Source organism: Pithys albifrons, chromosome 2, assembly GCF_047495875.1.
Source record: "Pithys albifrons albifrons isolate INPA30051 chromosome 2, PitAlb_v1, whole genome shotgun sequence".
In the NCBI taxonomy this organism is placed as follows: domain Eukaryota; kingdom Metazoa; phylum Chordata; class Aves; order Passeriformes; family Thamnophilidae; genus Pithys; species Pithys albifrons.
Window position 1 is genome coordinate 72,743,637 of NC_092459.1, and position 17,217 is coordinate 72,760,853.

General features: G+C 35.9%; 1 protein-coding gene across 4 annotated transcripts in view; it reads left to right on the top strand.

Annotated features, from left to right (window-relative positions):
* Window positions 1–17,217, top strand: part of SMOC2 (SPARC related modular calcium binding 2) — a 142,309-nt gene that overhangs the window by 70,483 nt on the left and 54,609 nt on the right. For all 4 annotated transcript variants that reach the window (XM_071549475.1, XM_071549473.1, XM_071549474.1 and 1 more), the window contains exons 6-7: window positions 1,133–1,183; window positions 1,964–2,038. In XM_071549475.1, coding sequence (XP_071405576.1) covers window positions 1,133–1,183; window positions 1,964–2,038 — 126 coding nt within the window. The remainder of the gene's footprint in view (window positions 1–1,132; window positions 1,184–1,963; window positions 2,039–17,217) is intronic.

The following is a 17,217-nucleotide window of genomic DNA, read 5'->3' on the forward strand; positions in this document are numbered from 1 at the left end:
ATAGTAGTGGTGACAGCAAATAGAACAGCAGGCTCTTCAGAATTGCAGTAGCAAGAATAAATGGAAAGAGATAGTGTGTTAGTCTTAAAGCTGCTCCTCATTATTACCCCAGTAAGACTATGTGACAGAAGAAGCTTCTCAGCTGTCTTTGATTCTGGTTTCCATTAAAATAACAGGAAAACAACCTGGTAACTATTTTGGTCCAAGCTCCAATAGTGAAACTGCAAGAAATAGTAATAAAACCTTTGCATGGTATGCCTTGCTCTTGAAGTTCACTCCATGCTCCAGGAAACAGCAATAACTGGAAAATATGTACTAGCAGGGCCTCCTGAATCATATTGGCCCAATATCTGAAATAAATAACAGTGACATAATAAGGTAAAGATGGGTTCTTGATACTGCTGTTTCTAGTAAATGCTAATTTGAATATTCTTTTATGCTGAATTTTTCTTTTCCAGCTGTATGTCCACTGTGTTTTACTGAACCTAAGACTACTTACATCTTGTAATTTTTGTAATTTTTGTTCCCTCTTTTCTTACAGTAATGGTTGGTAGTGGAGGGATGGAGATGGATGACCAGAGGATAACAGTCGTATAAAAAACATTCTGGTTATACAATCTGTGAATCTTGCTTATAACATCTGCTTGACTCTTAAATAGATCCTGCTGTGCTGAAAAACATTTCACTTTAAGGTGTCCAGTTGTCTGCAGCCACTCATTCTCCACAGACTCTTTTTTGCTTTCACAAGTCTTACCTCTTCTATGCATTTCTCTAATTACTTCTTTATAAATGGTGATTTATCACTTACAATCCATAGGTATTAATATGCAGCATTAGAAATGAAGAATTACGGTCCAGAGAGCACCTTGATCCCTTCATGCATTGTTAAAGATCCTGCAATAAATTCATCAGTCTCAAAATTCATAACTTCAAAAAAACCATCCATTTATAAAATGTAGCATATATATGTAATGTATCTATGCTGTGTGGTGTCTATAAAAATGGTTAAATTATTTTTTGTTTACTGGCCGGGGCTGTGTGCAAATCATTATTATCAATCATGTATGTACACTTATTTAGCTTACTCTCATAATTGTAGTCTCCTTGCAAATCTTTTCCATTCTGAATTCAGATGATACCTCAGCTCCTGCACTGGAGACTCAGCCTCAAGGTGATGAAGAAGGTGAGCAAACTTAACAGTGTGGTATTAAACTATGGAGTCTATTCCACAATATCAAATGCTACCTTATGAGTATTTAAAACTGCTGGGGTAGTTGCAAGAAATTGCAAGCATCTGTACCTTTTTCAGGAACAGCAAAGACAACCAATAAGTTAGAGTTTTTACTTAAATGCAGCAAATTTTGTGTGACAGACCTGAGGTGATGCTGTAGCTGTGGAGACCAACATCAGCAATTTTAATTCTCACTAGTGAAGGCAGTCACAGGATTTCAACCAAAGTGCAAATTAAAACTGAATGTTCAAATAAAGAAATTAAAGGGTGAATTCTACCCTCAGCATCTTGCCTAGTAACATTACTGTTAAGGTTGATGTTTTGTTAGAATTACTTGCCTCTGGAAAAATTTGGTGCTCTGTAAATGTAAAACTTGAGGCCTGCATGCAATCATAGTCCTATGTTGTGGCTATCTTACCACTCTTGGCAAATCTTACAGAATCTAATGTGAAGTCATTATATATTTTGGGTCCACACTAGGAGATATTTATTCTAACTAAACATCATTTTAGTCTAAAAGTATTTCTTTCAACCTTCTTTATGAAAAGGATAAGGAAGGGTCTATTCATGCCTTTGTATGTATAAAAGTTTTACCTCTCCTAATACAAACCAATATGCCATTTTTCTTTCTAGATCTATGTACTTTTAAAATTAGCCACTTATTCAATTGCTACTAACTCTAAAAAAATTGTTAACATTTATAAACTATTTTCTGTTGTTTTTTTTTCCTAGATATAGCTTCTCGTTATCCTACATTATGGACTGAGCAAGTAAAGAGTAGACAAAACAAAACCAATAAAAGCTCAGGTAAGAAACTTACATTGTCCTTATGTTGCAAAGCTCCTGTGAAGACATGTGTGAAGCCATTTCAATAACCATTATGCTTCCACTATCATCATAAGACAGTGACAATGATTTGCGTGGTGATGATTTAGTAAGTTCATGCATCATATACTCTTTTTATAGACAAGTAATTTTGTCCTGGCTTTGAAGGCTAAAGTGATACTAGTCCACTAAAGTCTATGGCTCATATCTATTTGCATCTGTTAATGGGCCTGACATATATTTTTTGCATCCTCTTTAGTTCTCCACATCTTTGTTACCTACTTTTTTTTTTGATGATATGTAGGAAGAAGGTGCTTGTAAAATGATAGTGTGGATTACAAATGTTTGGTGGTAAACCTGAGGATGCAAACCTGAAAAAAAGCAAATTCCCCTTAGAAAGCAGTTGTCAGCAAACAGGAATTGGAAAGATGGCGTTATCTACTTTTTGCTATATCAGCCACCTGTTATTTACTGACTGATCACTAGTTTAGTGTGACTTATTTATGTTGCTTTTTTTAAAAATTATTGTTACATTCTGACATTACTTATTTTCACCACTGTTTGGAATGAAGCTTTGTAAACCTGGGCTAGGAATGTCAGGTGAATTCCCTGACTTGTTTCTATCATATTCAGACTCATTCAGTGCTTTATTTGATTATAAAATTTTCTGCCTTCCTCACTGTTCCTTTCTTTCCATGGGATAAACTTTAAAGAATCTTTCTGGTTTCTTCTTCTCTGTAAAAACATTAAGTTTGAAAGGAAACATTAATGATCCAGGCAATGATTCACTAAATCACCCAAACCCACAATTCAGATCTAGTAGAAAATGAAGTTTTGCTTTACAACAAGTAGTGTGTTTAAGTGTTTTACTGAAGTGAGGCCCAAAAGGATTCACAAAAGACAAACAACCATCATAGAAAGAAGAAAGAAAGAAAGAAAGAAAGAAAGAAAGAAAGAAAGAAAGAAAGAAAGAAAGAAAGAAAGAAAGAAAGAAAGAAAGAAAGAAAGAAAGAAAGAAAGAAAGAAAGAAAGAAAGAAAGAAAGAAAGAAAGAAAGAAAGAAAGAAAGAAAGAAAGAAAGAAAGGCATATCCTTACTAAGAGGTCTACAGACTCCTTTATGCAAGCTACTTTTAACATCAATGCAATAATTATTAATATTTTTTCCTCTTCTTGATTCTCCAGTAGGTATTTAAGTGAAGGAACTCAAACACAATGTAGACAAGAATTTGAAGCAAACACTTTTCATGCTGGAGTTTTATTCTGTCATTTCTTTAGTCAGTGTAAGCAAGAACAGAATTCCTTTGGGATATCTGTGGTGTAAAATATGCCTATAAAAAATGTTCACTTCCTTCTAGACTTGATCTGAACTGTCTTCTTGAGTTTGCAGTGCAGCCGCTGGAAGCCAGGGCTTCAAAACACACACACACACACACACACAAAAAGAAAACGTTGGTTTATTTCTGGGTACTTTGTAACCTCCAGTCCACCTAAAGACAAATTTACAAACAAAGACAAACCAGAACCATTGTTTACCTGTCTTGTGACTGCTAGCCCCTGGTGCACAGCATTAAAAGCATGATTGTGTTGGATGTACTAACAACAGGACTTGCTCACAACTCTGGTGTCATACCCAGACTAGCAGAAGTCAAGATGCGTGTAGGTATACCTGATGCAGCAGAAGGGAATAGTGTAGTCTCTGCGGTAACTTCTTTTGTATATGTAAAATGACATAATCAACATAAGTGAATCTAGGCAGTAAAAACAGTGGTTTTACCAGTTGTGGTAAGCATTATCTCTCTTCCAAACTCCCAGGCATAATGTGCGTCAGTGACCATCTATTTACAAGTTGGTTTTGCTGGCTGAACCTCACTGATACTCAGTAAACACATTTTTAAGGTCTTCAAAAAACTAAGATTTTCCTTTTATTACCCCTCAGAGTGGTGCCAAGGCTTTTGGAAACATCCACAGGGAATGAACTCTGGACTGCTACATGTACATACTAGGAAAGACCTTGTCACTGAATCCAGTGGATTGCAAACTAACCACCTTACCACTTCCACGCTTCAATATAAAGGATAAATATAGATGTCTTCTTTACTCAGTTTGCTTAGTAAACTCTGATTCAGACTTGGTCATACAAACACCAGAAAGCTTATTGAAAAGTATTTTTTCTGAGTAAAATGAGAATTTATCTCTGCGTGGGAACTGTGTTTATAAGCCAGAAAATGAAGCTCAGTTTATTCATAATGGGTTAAATTTTCATTTGTCGTTCTATAGTATCCCAAGCGGTTTCAAAGAAATTCTTGAGATGCAAATAACACAATCACCTAGATCTGCCTATAGAACATAACTGTAACCAAAACCAAAACAAAACAAAACTCTAACAATTTCAGTCAAACTAAAAGCCTTCTTCTTAAAAGCTGACTATTTTAGTGTCTATTACTTTTTTTTCTAGTTTTTCCTGAATATGTGATCTAATATGTCATGACCAACATACCATGGTCATAAGGAAACTTGTTTTGACCTGAGAAAACAATCTTCTTAGGAGAAAGTTTTTTGGGAGTTAAGGATCACAAATGAATATATTGATTTTGTTGTACTCATCCTGAAGTGGTTTGCTTTTGCTACTCTGCAAATGACCTGCCAGTTACAATTAGCCAGTAAAATCATTTGGAAGATAGAAAACAATGGCTCAAGAAATTCTAGTTTCTCTTAGTTATCCAGTGAATTCATTTTATTAAATCAGCCTAAATTAATTTAGCATGGAGTAATGGCATTTGCAAGACTTAAAGATGCAAGGCATGAAATTAGTGGATTATATAGCCATGTTCTGTAATGACTTTCTAGTGTGTATTCTTTTTGTTGGCTTAGAGAAATAGGCCTTGGCTGCTCACTAAATGCAATTCTGGAGTGGTATTTAATCCATTAGTTTTTGAGGACAAAATGCTAATCCTGGCAAAAATGCTGTCAGTTTTGGGTCATGTTACAATGGCTCTGTTTAGAGTGGTTGACTTGAGTAAACACATCTCCATTTTAGCTCCTTTTGTACATTGAAGATGATTTTCAAAATACCTTTTCTTCCCATAATTAGAAAGAACTATGTATCTCATTGCTAAAATAACGGTTTTTGCTGAGATTGTTTTATACATAACCCTTTGTGCCTTTGGTAGTATTTTGTGAATACCCCCACACTCCTCATTTCTTCCTTCATTTCACAGAAAATATTATGGGTTTGCCACATTGGATTGACACAAATAAGAATTACAGCGACGGCTATCAAAAATAAATGGGAAACACTGAACACAAGACCATATAGGTTCCAATTAAGACATCAAAATGTAGCAGCCTACATACTGCTGTCTGTATGCGAACTTGGTGTCTAAACTCCTGCTGTAGTTTGTGGAGATGTAATCAGTGTGGTCAGTGGAGCCTAGAAAGCCACTGATCTCATAGTAAAGCCAACAACATTGTAAAGCTAACTAGATAACTGGACCTCACCAAGTATAGTGATTAATGTAGATCTCTAGCTGATACAAAGGTGTCTATGATTTAGGCAAATGTAATCCCTCACTGGTATCAGTTTAAAATACAGGTACTATTCTGTTAGAATCTTAGTATTTTGTAAAGACCGGACAGAAGGCTTTTTGCCTCGAAGACTATATTCTTAGCAATTTCCAATTACTCTAGCTTCAGGACTCAGTACAAGATGAATGTGAGTGATACTTTTCCATCACCTAACAGGGAAAATGCAGTTACCTGTTGAGAGCTCAGGTTATACTGCAGAACTCTTACGTTCTCTTAGCTACATCTATTCTACCAGCAGTTTATATCCCTGTGGGATTCTTGGGACCAAGTGTGACATTTTTCAGGGGATGCATGCCCGTTTTGAGTTTGAGTACAGGCAAGGAAAGTGTAGTTGAATCCTTTTCACAATGCCCAGTGAACCTTCAGATTAATTTTATTAGTTTGAATTTAAGAGCCATTATTTTATAATAGTCTGTTGTGGGAGCACTTCAATGAAAAAGAGTGTGAATTTAACTGATAATATTTCTAATATTCAAAAATATTCTTAAAGTACTGAGTAGTTTCTAAGTAGAATCTGTTCACAAAAGAGAAAAAAATACTTAGTTTAAAATTTCAATAATTGTGAAAATACAGGATACAAAAAGTCATCCATAATCTGAAATGTACTCACATAGGTGCTTAAGGATTTCAGAGATTCTGGTAATAATATAATTCAAGATAAAGGAAACAGAATTGAATAATGCGTCATTGACTAAGACACAGTACAGTTTAACCTATTTATACTCAGTTCTATCCTCTTCTAGTTAATACTTTTGTATTTTATTTCCTTAAAGATTTAATACTATGTAATTTTTAGTGCTAATGATTCATATGTTCATTGGTCATATATTTATCGTTTGTGTATTTATTGAGCATCGTAAAGTGATTGTAAAATTGGTGTTTGTTTTGTTGATGATCCAGTATGAAAGGCAAAGTAGAAGAGAGGAAGAAATTGTTGCATTTCTTTGTACTCTACTGAACTTAACTGATTCATGTGTTAAATACATTAAATGAGTGGGTAGAAATTGAATGTCCCTGGCAGTCAATGGCAGAACCCCCAGACAGGGTTTGAACCCTTCATACTCTGACTACGTGCTACTAGTTCACCTAATAGATCACATTTCATCTGGATCAGGCAGACACATGACACAACGTTTGTGCAAGCTTCATGCTTTCCACCATCCTTATGCTTATATACTTTAAGCAGGTGCTAGAGGACATGGTCCAGCAGAAAACAGGGGCAACCCAGAGGGAACCCTGGTCTACCATTAAGACTTCAAAATTCTGAACACACCAATGCAAAAAGCAGTGGACTGTATGATTCTGACATTTTTCATCCAGAATGAAGAATCATAAATCTGAACTCAATGTCTCCTCAAAGTATGGCTTTAGTGATTTCACCAATGCACAGATTTCAGCCACTGTATCTGAATATTCTGGTAGTGTCAAATCATCAGTATTTTTTGCTTCAGCTGTGCACACATGAAAGGAATACATACCTTTAAATATAATTTTCTGACACAAAGGAGTAGTGTTTTATTGCTACCTTTTTACTAGAGACTATCAGTTTCAGTGCTTTAAAATTCTGTTACAAGTTTTTATCAATTAGTCCCTGAGAGCTCAATCCAACAGGAGTTTCATTCTCAAAACACCATCTGGGAAAACATTTGACATGCACATACAATAATGTGGTATAGACTGGCTGCAAATGCAAACAATTGTTATAATGTCTACTGAGAATACCTTCTTAACAGACTAAAATTGTGAAATTTAAAATGATAATGTAACTAGCAATTATATTTCTGTATCTATATCAAATAGCTGCTTACATTTATCTCTTTGTATAGTCCGATTCTGTTGGCAAAATCTGCCAGTGAGACAGACTAATATGACAAAATGACATTCTAAGAGCAGAATGCAGTTTTTACTCCCTTGTCATCTGACAGCTTTAAAGCATTTGTACATCAAGTTTTTCTCACATGGAAACTATGTTGGTTGTCAGTGAGGTTTCTGTCAACTTGCTTTGTTTTGTTTCTCAGAGGAAATTGTTCCAGTGGGATCCCTGTGCACTGATCATTCCCTGAAAGTTACCTTCTTATAAAAGACCGGGACATATCTTGTTCCATACTCCAAAGCTCATGTTCATTCCAAACTGAACCTGACTGACTTTCTGCTGCTATACTTACCCTGAAAAAACTCAGTTCTGGAGTTAAAAAAAAACTTAATGAAAAGAAGAAAACCAGTATTTTCTTTCAAAGGCAATGAATGTAAGAGTTTGTGTGTCTGCCCAATTACATCAATTCTAGTAGCCATTCCTTTCTAGGCATAGGAAAATTAATAGCTTAGAGACAGAACACTAACATTGTATTTATTCTCATTAATTGTTGCATTTTCCAGATGTTGCTTTTAGTATTGACTGAAGATAAATTACATGCTGTTGAAGTTGTGTGAGATGGCAAGAAAAAAATAAGATCCAGTTGTGCGTTTCCACTTATATACTTATTACAAAATAGCTAGAAGTTTTCTAGAAGTATTTTGAATCAGACTTATTTTGCAATGTGAAGATTTGAGATATGAAACCAATTATAATATAAGGAAATCAAAATGGATATCTTAACAAAGTGAGAAAACAACACAGGCAAGAGTGGGAAGGAGGTACTTTAAAAGCTTGTTACCTCCCTATGTCAGCAGAGTGTTCTAGGAAGTCATGTGTTGGCCTGCAGAATCCTGGCTAATCTTCCATTCTCAAACTTGCTTGTATTCAACATAAAAGGAAGGGCAAGTGAGGATGAGTCCTACTTGCTCTTGCATTAAACCTATATTACTTACTCAGAAATTGAGTTTAAATTAATAAAAAGCATATTTGTATAGGAGAAGACCATGAGTACTAGTGGTCTATTAATTGCAAACAATGGATTTACATAGGAAACTCAGAATTTTTTGTCTGTAATTACCTCTTTCAGCCCTAAAGACAGTGTTTCCTTCCAGCAATTAGTGAAGTATGAGCCACAGTCAAACATGGGGTTTGCATTCCAAAACTTGTATTCTAACGGCAGCCACTAGCTGTAGCTGGAGAAGTCAAAAGCTTGGTAATAAGCTGTTGAAATAGGCAGTTAAATGGAAACCTGACGCCCGATCCCGTCAGATCTTGGGAGCTAAGCAGGGACAGCCCCGGTTAGTACTTGAATGGGAGGCGAGACCTGCTGGGAATACCAGGGGCTGTGGGTTGTAGTCCTGAGGACTTCACTGTCACCATCCAAGCTCGCTCGGCTGTGGCAAATGGACCTTAGGAGTTAAAGGGTGGGGCCAGTTCTGCGCACGCTGTGCCTCACCTAAAAAATCCACTGCGCAGGCTGGAAGGGCACACCCTTGTGGGTAGAGCCCTTCCCAAATCTTTGTTCTCAAAGCCTAGCCATCAAGTTGTTGAAATGTATCCATCTCATGCCTTCACAAGGCCTAGTCATGGGCTAAAAGTTATGACTGTATATTGGAAATATGTGGTGTTCCAGCTTGGAGGTTTAATAATGCAGAGCACCTGATGTGAAATTTAGTGGAGCCCTAAGAACTTCAATTCAAGTCATGAAGGGAAAGTACAAGGCAGAAGTATTGATTTTAAGTGTCTTCAAACATACCAACTGGTTATTAAGTTCACACATGAGTTCTGTCAATGGCAACTCAGTCCATTACAGATGGGCAATCAGTCTCTACCAAATTTTGGACAAGTCCAAGTCCATATATTTTCACTGTGAACTTTATAGCTTGGACTTATCTGCAGGTGAATTCTCTGCACAAGAAAAGGCACAAACATCTTTCCATGTTGTCTACAGCAAGTCCAAATGTTGTGTCATAACTACAGATCTGGCTTTGGGGCCTTGTAAAATCAGTGGGTGCTGAAAGATGTCAGCTGGTAGAACATTTGTTTTGTGGCCTATTGTCTAGCAAGTTGTACTGGAAGTTAAAGAGAAAAGCATTGTGAAGAAGTTTAGTAAGAAAAACTGATCAAGAGAAAGACTGAAAGCTTCCAGAACAACAGTTTTACAGTCTTTTCAGACTCTTTGGATTGGCTCTGGTGTTGGCTCTAAATGTTCCCTTTAGAGTTCATGAGTGAATACAACTATTTGAAGTGAAGGATAATTTCTGATTTGCATTTTACTATAAACCCAGCAATGTTAAGAAATTGTTGGGGAGGGAGATATGTAAGGCATTATCATAATTTGTTATGTCCACTACTGGTTTATTTTTAAATATTTTGAAGATTAGGAGGTAGTTCTCTTTCCTTCTTTTTCATTTGTTGTTTTTCTGTCAAGAGCCACAGTAGTTTCAGAGTAGAATTCTTTTTGAATTGGTTGCAAGATATCCCTTGACAACTCAAAAAACTCATGGTTTTGAAAACTACTGATTGTTCACACCATTGGGGCAATCAGTAAATGGTTGCCTTAGTTCATAATAGAGAACTTTGACTTACTTTTCAGCAGAAATTTTTAATTATATCTTATTCTTGATTTAGCTATTACACACAGAGAGAACAGTACTCTTTACCCTCTTCATCTGTGAACAAAATTACTCATCATACTCTGATTCTTTTCCTTGCTTTGCTTTGCCTTGCCTGCCCTAAGTTGGTAAAGGAAAATTACTGTTTTCTTTCGGTTCTTTCAGCCTCTCCCAAGAAGGTAAAACTTTCCAGACCTCCTGACCTCCCCACAGTGCTTGTATATTATGATTCATTCTTAATTCATAGGTTGCTGGATCATGCTTATTATAGAACTATCCTATCTTTCATAATCCTTTTCATAAGGATTTCCATTTATCTTAATTTTAATTTTACATGCTATTTCAAAACATTTAGAAAGATCAAGCACTGGCATTTCCAGTTTTTACCTCCCACTACAGGAGAAGATCCTCCCATTCTAAGCCATTAAACAATAGACTTCTGTTTTATATCCAATTGATGTTCTTTATGCTCAGGATGTTCCAGGGTTTTATTGGACCCCCACTGTGGGGAAGAAAAAAAAATCTGCTTTATGCAACATCAATAATTTCTTTTTTACTGCATGTGTTAAAATTTGATGCCAAAAGATAGTAATCTTTCCTGACCATTTTTAATTATACCACATTACTTTCTGCAGCAAGTAAATGACACAACAGTCCTCCTTGAAGTTCTCCTTTAGTTTTCAGACATGCACTCCCCCAATACCCACAGCTTCCTATGGTTTGCCAGACATCAGATTGCATAATCATAAAAGCATCAATAAGCTCCATAAATCCTAAGAGGGATGTTGGGCTAACAGTCTATATTTTAATGACAGATGCAAAAAAAAAATCACATAAATCATGTTAATGCACAGAAACATATTAGACTGCATAATATCTAATGACATAATCTTTCTGGGAAATACATAAAACTTTCAGTAAAGACAGTCTGGATCTGCTATGGCTATACTATGATTGTTGGGTGGTATATGGAAGATACGTCTCCCAACAGGGTAAACATTAAGAGCAGGTAGATCAGGTTATGGGTAGTCACAGTGGCTTAAATTTGAAGGGATTTTTATTTGAATGATTGATCACACATGACTTCCAACTTTCTTATTTGGCAAATAATGTTTCTCTGAAAAAAATTCCTGAAGAGACTGACAGCTCATGCTGCATTTCATGCATTGCTTAATTATTTTTAAAAAATCATATATTTTTGCTTAATTCTTTTAAAAAATTGCCATGTGATGCAGAAACTTTTTGAGGCTTCATCAATAATTGTCGTGTTTTCCACTTGGTACAAAAGTGAGAAAAATTCAACTCCTACAGGAACTTCTGTGCGATGAGTGTGCATTGGCCCCATGACTATAATGAAGCTATTGGATCAGTCCAAGTGTTTACAGCAGTGTCTGCTTTTATGGACTGTTGAGGTCCCAGGTTAATACTGTCATTCATGGATCTTTCACCCTAGCCTGCCTTAATACAATATACTGGTTTGTTTTTTTTTTTCAACTGTAGAATGTCCTTTGCATGAAAAGCCACTCCAAAGGCCATTATCAGAGCTAGGGAATTTTTTCTATTCGAATTACATTGCTAAAGTACATAAACCAATTTGAAACATTTTCAGCTGCAAGATGTCTATAGAATGTCTGTACCCTAAATATTGTATCATTACTGCCTTTCTTTTCGTTTCACTGCAGTCTGTCCCTTATGCTCTGTCATGTCTCAAATCAGACTGTTCCAGATAAATGCTGGACACTGTTTTTCCTGTACTTTGCACTGTCTCAGAATAACTGCCTAGGAATTGTTGCCATAATGTGCTAGATTTCTATGTTACTGGAGAAGAAGCAGCCGTTGAAAAGACAGACCACTATTTTTCATTCAGCTATTTTTTAATACCTGTTTTTTTTAAAAAAAACAGCAGGTCAAGTATCTGCATTCAGCCACAAATAGAACTGTAATTAAATAAGATTAGGACTGTAAATTAAATTTCAGATGTTAAATTCTCTTGTTGTGTTGCAAAACACAAGAGAAAAGAGGGAAAAGTTTAATTTACCAAACTCACTGTCAATCTATCTTTCTATTGAAACATATGATTTATTAGGGAACTTTTATATGTATGCATTTTCACCTAAAAATGTATCTTCAAGACAAAAATTCAAAGAATAAATAAGATCTTCAAAAAAAGCTGAATGGTTTTGGCTCAAAATTTAAAATTTTGATTGTTCATTGTAATATCTTGTTGGAGCTTTAATTTTCAAACTTCATTAATTCCTTCTTTTTTTGAGGGCTGAGCTTCTTAGGCTTACAGTACATGCAGGACATAATGGGCTCCCCTTTTATAGACTCAGAGGCACCTCAGCAAATTTATAGGTATCTTGGATTTTGTGGTTCTCTGTGAAGCTCAGCACAAAGAAACAGCTTGTTGTGTGTTCTTGTTTTCGTTTTAAAAAATCAACATTTTATCAAAAACAAACACTTTGAACAAAAAATGTATTTTCATTTAAAGACTTGGTTTTCCAGCAAAGAGTCACAATTAAATTTTTCAACATACAATCATAACAAGCTATGAAAAAATCATGGTTTTGCTGCTTAAACAAGTGGGTTACCTTGTTCCATGCTTTTTCAGTGAGATCTTTGTGTTATTTAAACTTGCCACTTTGATTCTTCAGTGAGTAAAGACAACTGCTCAAAATAAGAGGACTTTTATAGTCCTCTATTTCAATAAATGCTTAGATGCAATTTTTCTCGCACTACAATGCATTATAAACACATAAATTCCTCAAATGTGGGTGACCTGTATTGCCCTTGCATTATTTTCCAGTGCAATCCAGTTAGACCAGTACAAAAAACTGGCTGAGGTTCTGAGGAGGAGTATAAAGTCAAATTAACATCTCTAGTGCTTCCAAAAGCTGAGATACAGTTTTGGCAAGGAAGTAAAAAATAGTTCAGAATTGTGTGATCTGTTCAGGTTCAAACTGAGTGTCTCCCTCAGTCATTAGGCCAAATTTTCCCATCTGCATTCAGGCAAATTCTAAAAGATATAAGAGCTGACAAAGACTGATCCTGATGGCTATGTTTACTTGCCATTTAATGAACCCAACCGCATACTCAATTGCAATGCAGACTTAAGAGAGGCAGGGGTGTGACTAGTGGCAGAGGCTCATGACCAACACACTGTCATGGTGTAGTTTACCCTTCTTTCAGAACAGGCCAGTTATCCTGGCTGGCAAGGAAGTAGGGACTCTTTCAGTTTCTTTACTTGCCTAATTGCTTTAGGGACCAGACAGAGTAATTTCTGATCTTGTTTCCTCTCTGACTTTCCCAAAACTCCCACTATGTAGCTAAAGTCATAGTCTCAAACTGCCAGAGGGTAATGAGAAAATTGTTAATCTCATTGTTCTTGTTTGTCCCAATAAAGGTCCCTCAGTTTAAGGGGCTTACAATTTTAGTGCTCTTGCAGCTTCTAATCAGATTTAAAAAGCAATCTAAGATCATTTTTAGAATATGATTTTTCGTTTCTATGAGTTGACACAGCAGAGAAGCAGCAAAGCCAAAAATATCAGTATAAATGTCAGTGATTTGAAAGGTCAGTTCTCTCCATTTTCCTACCAACATCTCTAGTACAAAACAGTGACTTCTAAGATAGTCGCACATCCCTGTAGTTCACCCTTTTAACTAAACAGTCCAATATAATGGTAGCAAATGACTGTAGGAGGAGATGGTTTCATTTCAGCAGGCATGAAGCCTCATTTTATTCAGAGCAGTGCAATTAAGAGTAACTCCACTGTAGGTAGAAGGGTAATGGTACTGGAAGCCTTATGAGAAAAATGCAAATCAGGCCTGGAGGATTTCTCTTAATCACCATTTAATTTTCCTCTAAATGGGGGCATTAGCTGTACAGGACTGATGATGGTGTTATTGCCTCTCTTGGAGACACAGTGCATACTCATTTCTTAAAATAGCTATTGTGTAGTATATCAGTCTGCTAAATCAGTGGTAATAGAACAGTCCACACCAATCCAGATGCTATTACATAACTGGAATACCTTGACTTATGAATTTGCTGTCAACACAAGAGCTCCTCTACTCCACTTGTATTGCAAGCTGAAAGATTGATCAAAGTATTTTCATTACCTTTATGTACAACTTAATTGTCTCCAAATTATACGTTTTGCCCTTTGAAGCATATTTATATTCAGAAGCATTGAATATTCATGAATACCTTCACACATGTCTGAGAATACGTCACATAGGTAACTGTAGTGGTAGCTGTAAACATGTCATGATGCAACTGCTTTTTCAATGCACTTGTCAAAATGAGTTTGTTTGACTACTATGTGTGACTGTGGAGCATTCCCTATCCACAGCAAGGCTAGAGCAAAAATGTCTTGCTTCAGATCCTTTAAGTCACCATGTAACTGAATAAGAAATTTAGAATGATATATTTAAGCTTTGTTTACCTTCTTTTAATACCTGCTTTTATTTATTTTAATACAAGTGTCATAACATCAATGCTGTTGGTCTGGTTGACCGGCATTCAGTCTGTTTTGGTATACATTTTGTGTCAGTATTACTTTCTCAGGATGTCATTGTGGACACTTAAGCAGGCCACAAAGTATTGTATGCAAAAGCATCTGGTGTCAGCTAGTGGAGAGAGACAGCGTATTTCATTGCTTACATTTGGGGCATCTAGCCAGGAACTCCAGGGCTCTAACCCTGGCTCTGCTTCTGGAAGGGCTGTTGCAGTCTGGAAAGATCAATGTAAACAGAAGGAAAAGTTTTATCAGAGAGGTGGTTGAAACAGTGTCTAGAAGAGGACTGTGGAATACAATAAGAAGCTTTGCATACTTATATAGTATAGGAGGTGGAAGTGAAAAAAAAAAAGATGTACTGACCGTTGAAATTGTACATTTTTTCTAAATCAAAAGGCACAAACAAAACCCTTTTTATCAGTTTCAATTTTGCATCCAGATTTTTTGCCTTTTCTTTCATTTTCTGGTCTCTGTGTTTCAGTCATGTAAATCATGACATTGGACTTTGCTGCTTTTCATTGCAACTGATTGACAACTTCAGAGACTCCTCCCCTTTATTCTGAAAACTGTACCTTCCATTGTGTGATTGTAGAATATATATGTAGAACCCAAATGAAAAGAAGATACACATGACTTTGTTGCAAGGGATAGCCTTTGTCTTCTCCTCCATGTTATCTTTACCAAAAGGAACATACATATGAGATTGCTGGTATTTCCATGGTACTTGCTCTGGGACTGTACAGTAGTTATTCCCAAATGTGACCCAACACAAGCAGGTTTGTAAATACACAGGATTTCCCACTCTTCTGTAGCCTGTGTTTGTTTCTCCTGATTGATGAGCTACCACTCAAGGCTACCACTAAAGGCCCTTGTGGACTTCATTAATTATGCCAGTGGTTGATTGGTTTGGTGCAGAAGGCTTTATAACAATAGGCAAATTTAATCAGCAACAGCTCTGATTGTAATAGCCTCACAACCTCCTGGGAGTATCATGCACTGAGCTTCCTTTTACATTATTTTCAAGTTGTCAAACAACATTTAGTCTTCCAAATTAAAAAAAAAAAAACAAACAAACAACAAACAAGCATACAATGTATTATATGTAGAAACAATAACAGAACTGTCTTCACATGAGCAATAATAAAAACATTTCCTTATTAGGTGACTGAATGCCAACATTGCTCTTTCCTGTGATGCTCATTGTCTGGAGAAATTAAATATTTAGAATCTCTTTTATTTGAACAGTACTGCCAAAAGCAGTCTTTTGAATTTTCTCTCTTGGTTGTAGAGAGCTTCAAAATAAATAGACCTCAGGTAGGTTTGCATGTCTGTGTGGGGAGACAAGATGGGAGCAGGTCTACAAGGGCTTGAATATTTGTGGGAAATAAGCTAAGCAAACACACTGAAAATGACACTTTCTGTAGCCTGTTCTTTACTCACACATAATAAATTGTTTGGAATTATTTATGCAAGGCCTAGTCCATTGATACAGGTCTTTTCTGTGGCATTTTAACACTTAAAACTAATAATCTTCTGAGCACTTAAAAGTAATAATGCATTGAAAAGGATTAAGGATCCTTACTTACAATTTAAAACTCCCATTTTACTTATTCAAAAGTCTTTGATTTTCTTACTATGCATCATCTTAGTAGCCTTTAAAATTGTTCTGAATATTCTTGGGACTGACTTTTCTGCTGGTGATCCTACTGTGTGCAATGGAATGGTTCCAGTTTACAGGAGCAGAAATTTTCACCCGAAATTTTTATTATGATAGTAAGTTTTCATTCTTCAAAAGAATAGGGATGTTTCACTATCATACCATATGTAGAATTATCTACACTTCAGAGAACTACTTCTTTTGAAAACAGAGATGAAAGTGGCATGGATTGGCATTTTAATTTTTAATTCAGATTGGACTTGTTTTTCTCCAAAGTTTCAAATTAAAGCCAAGTCAGTGATTTGGCTTTGCTCTTGAAACCAAAGCATAGGCTGAGATGTTTAACCATGGCCACATGTGAAAAGAAAAAAAGAAAGAATATCAAGCTATATTAAAAGTTGTTGGAGCCAAAAGAGTTAGTATTAGAATATTCTCACTGGCTTTTACTCTACTTTGGATCATCCTCTTTATTACACACAAAACTTTGCCAAAATCAGTAAACAGTCTTCTATCTGAATCCTATACCTCTCCTTTATGAATACTGATATCCTATGTACTTTATAAATAGTGTGCTTTGGATATAAGGTGCTAGGGGGCAAAGACCTGTATAGCATTTAATCTAAGAGGAGCCTTTGGATTTCTGCAGGGTTAAAGCAGTGCAGTTACCTTTTGACTATGCTTCATGTTCATGTTGAATCTCACACTGAGGACAAGAGTTAATGCATTCTGGAAGCAGTGTGACTCAACAGATGATAGCACTTTACAGAATTTTCTTGTTGCTCTGTTAAAAGACTTTCCATTGCACAACACAATTTTTGTAATTAGAGACAGAAACAATAATATGCATGCTCATTTTCCACCTGCTTCTTGCCTTTTCTATGACAAGAAAAAGAAGAGCAAGCCAGTAGAAAAGTGGCCATTTTTAGATTCA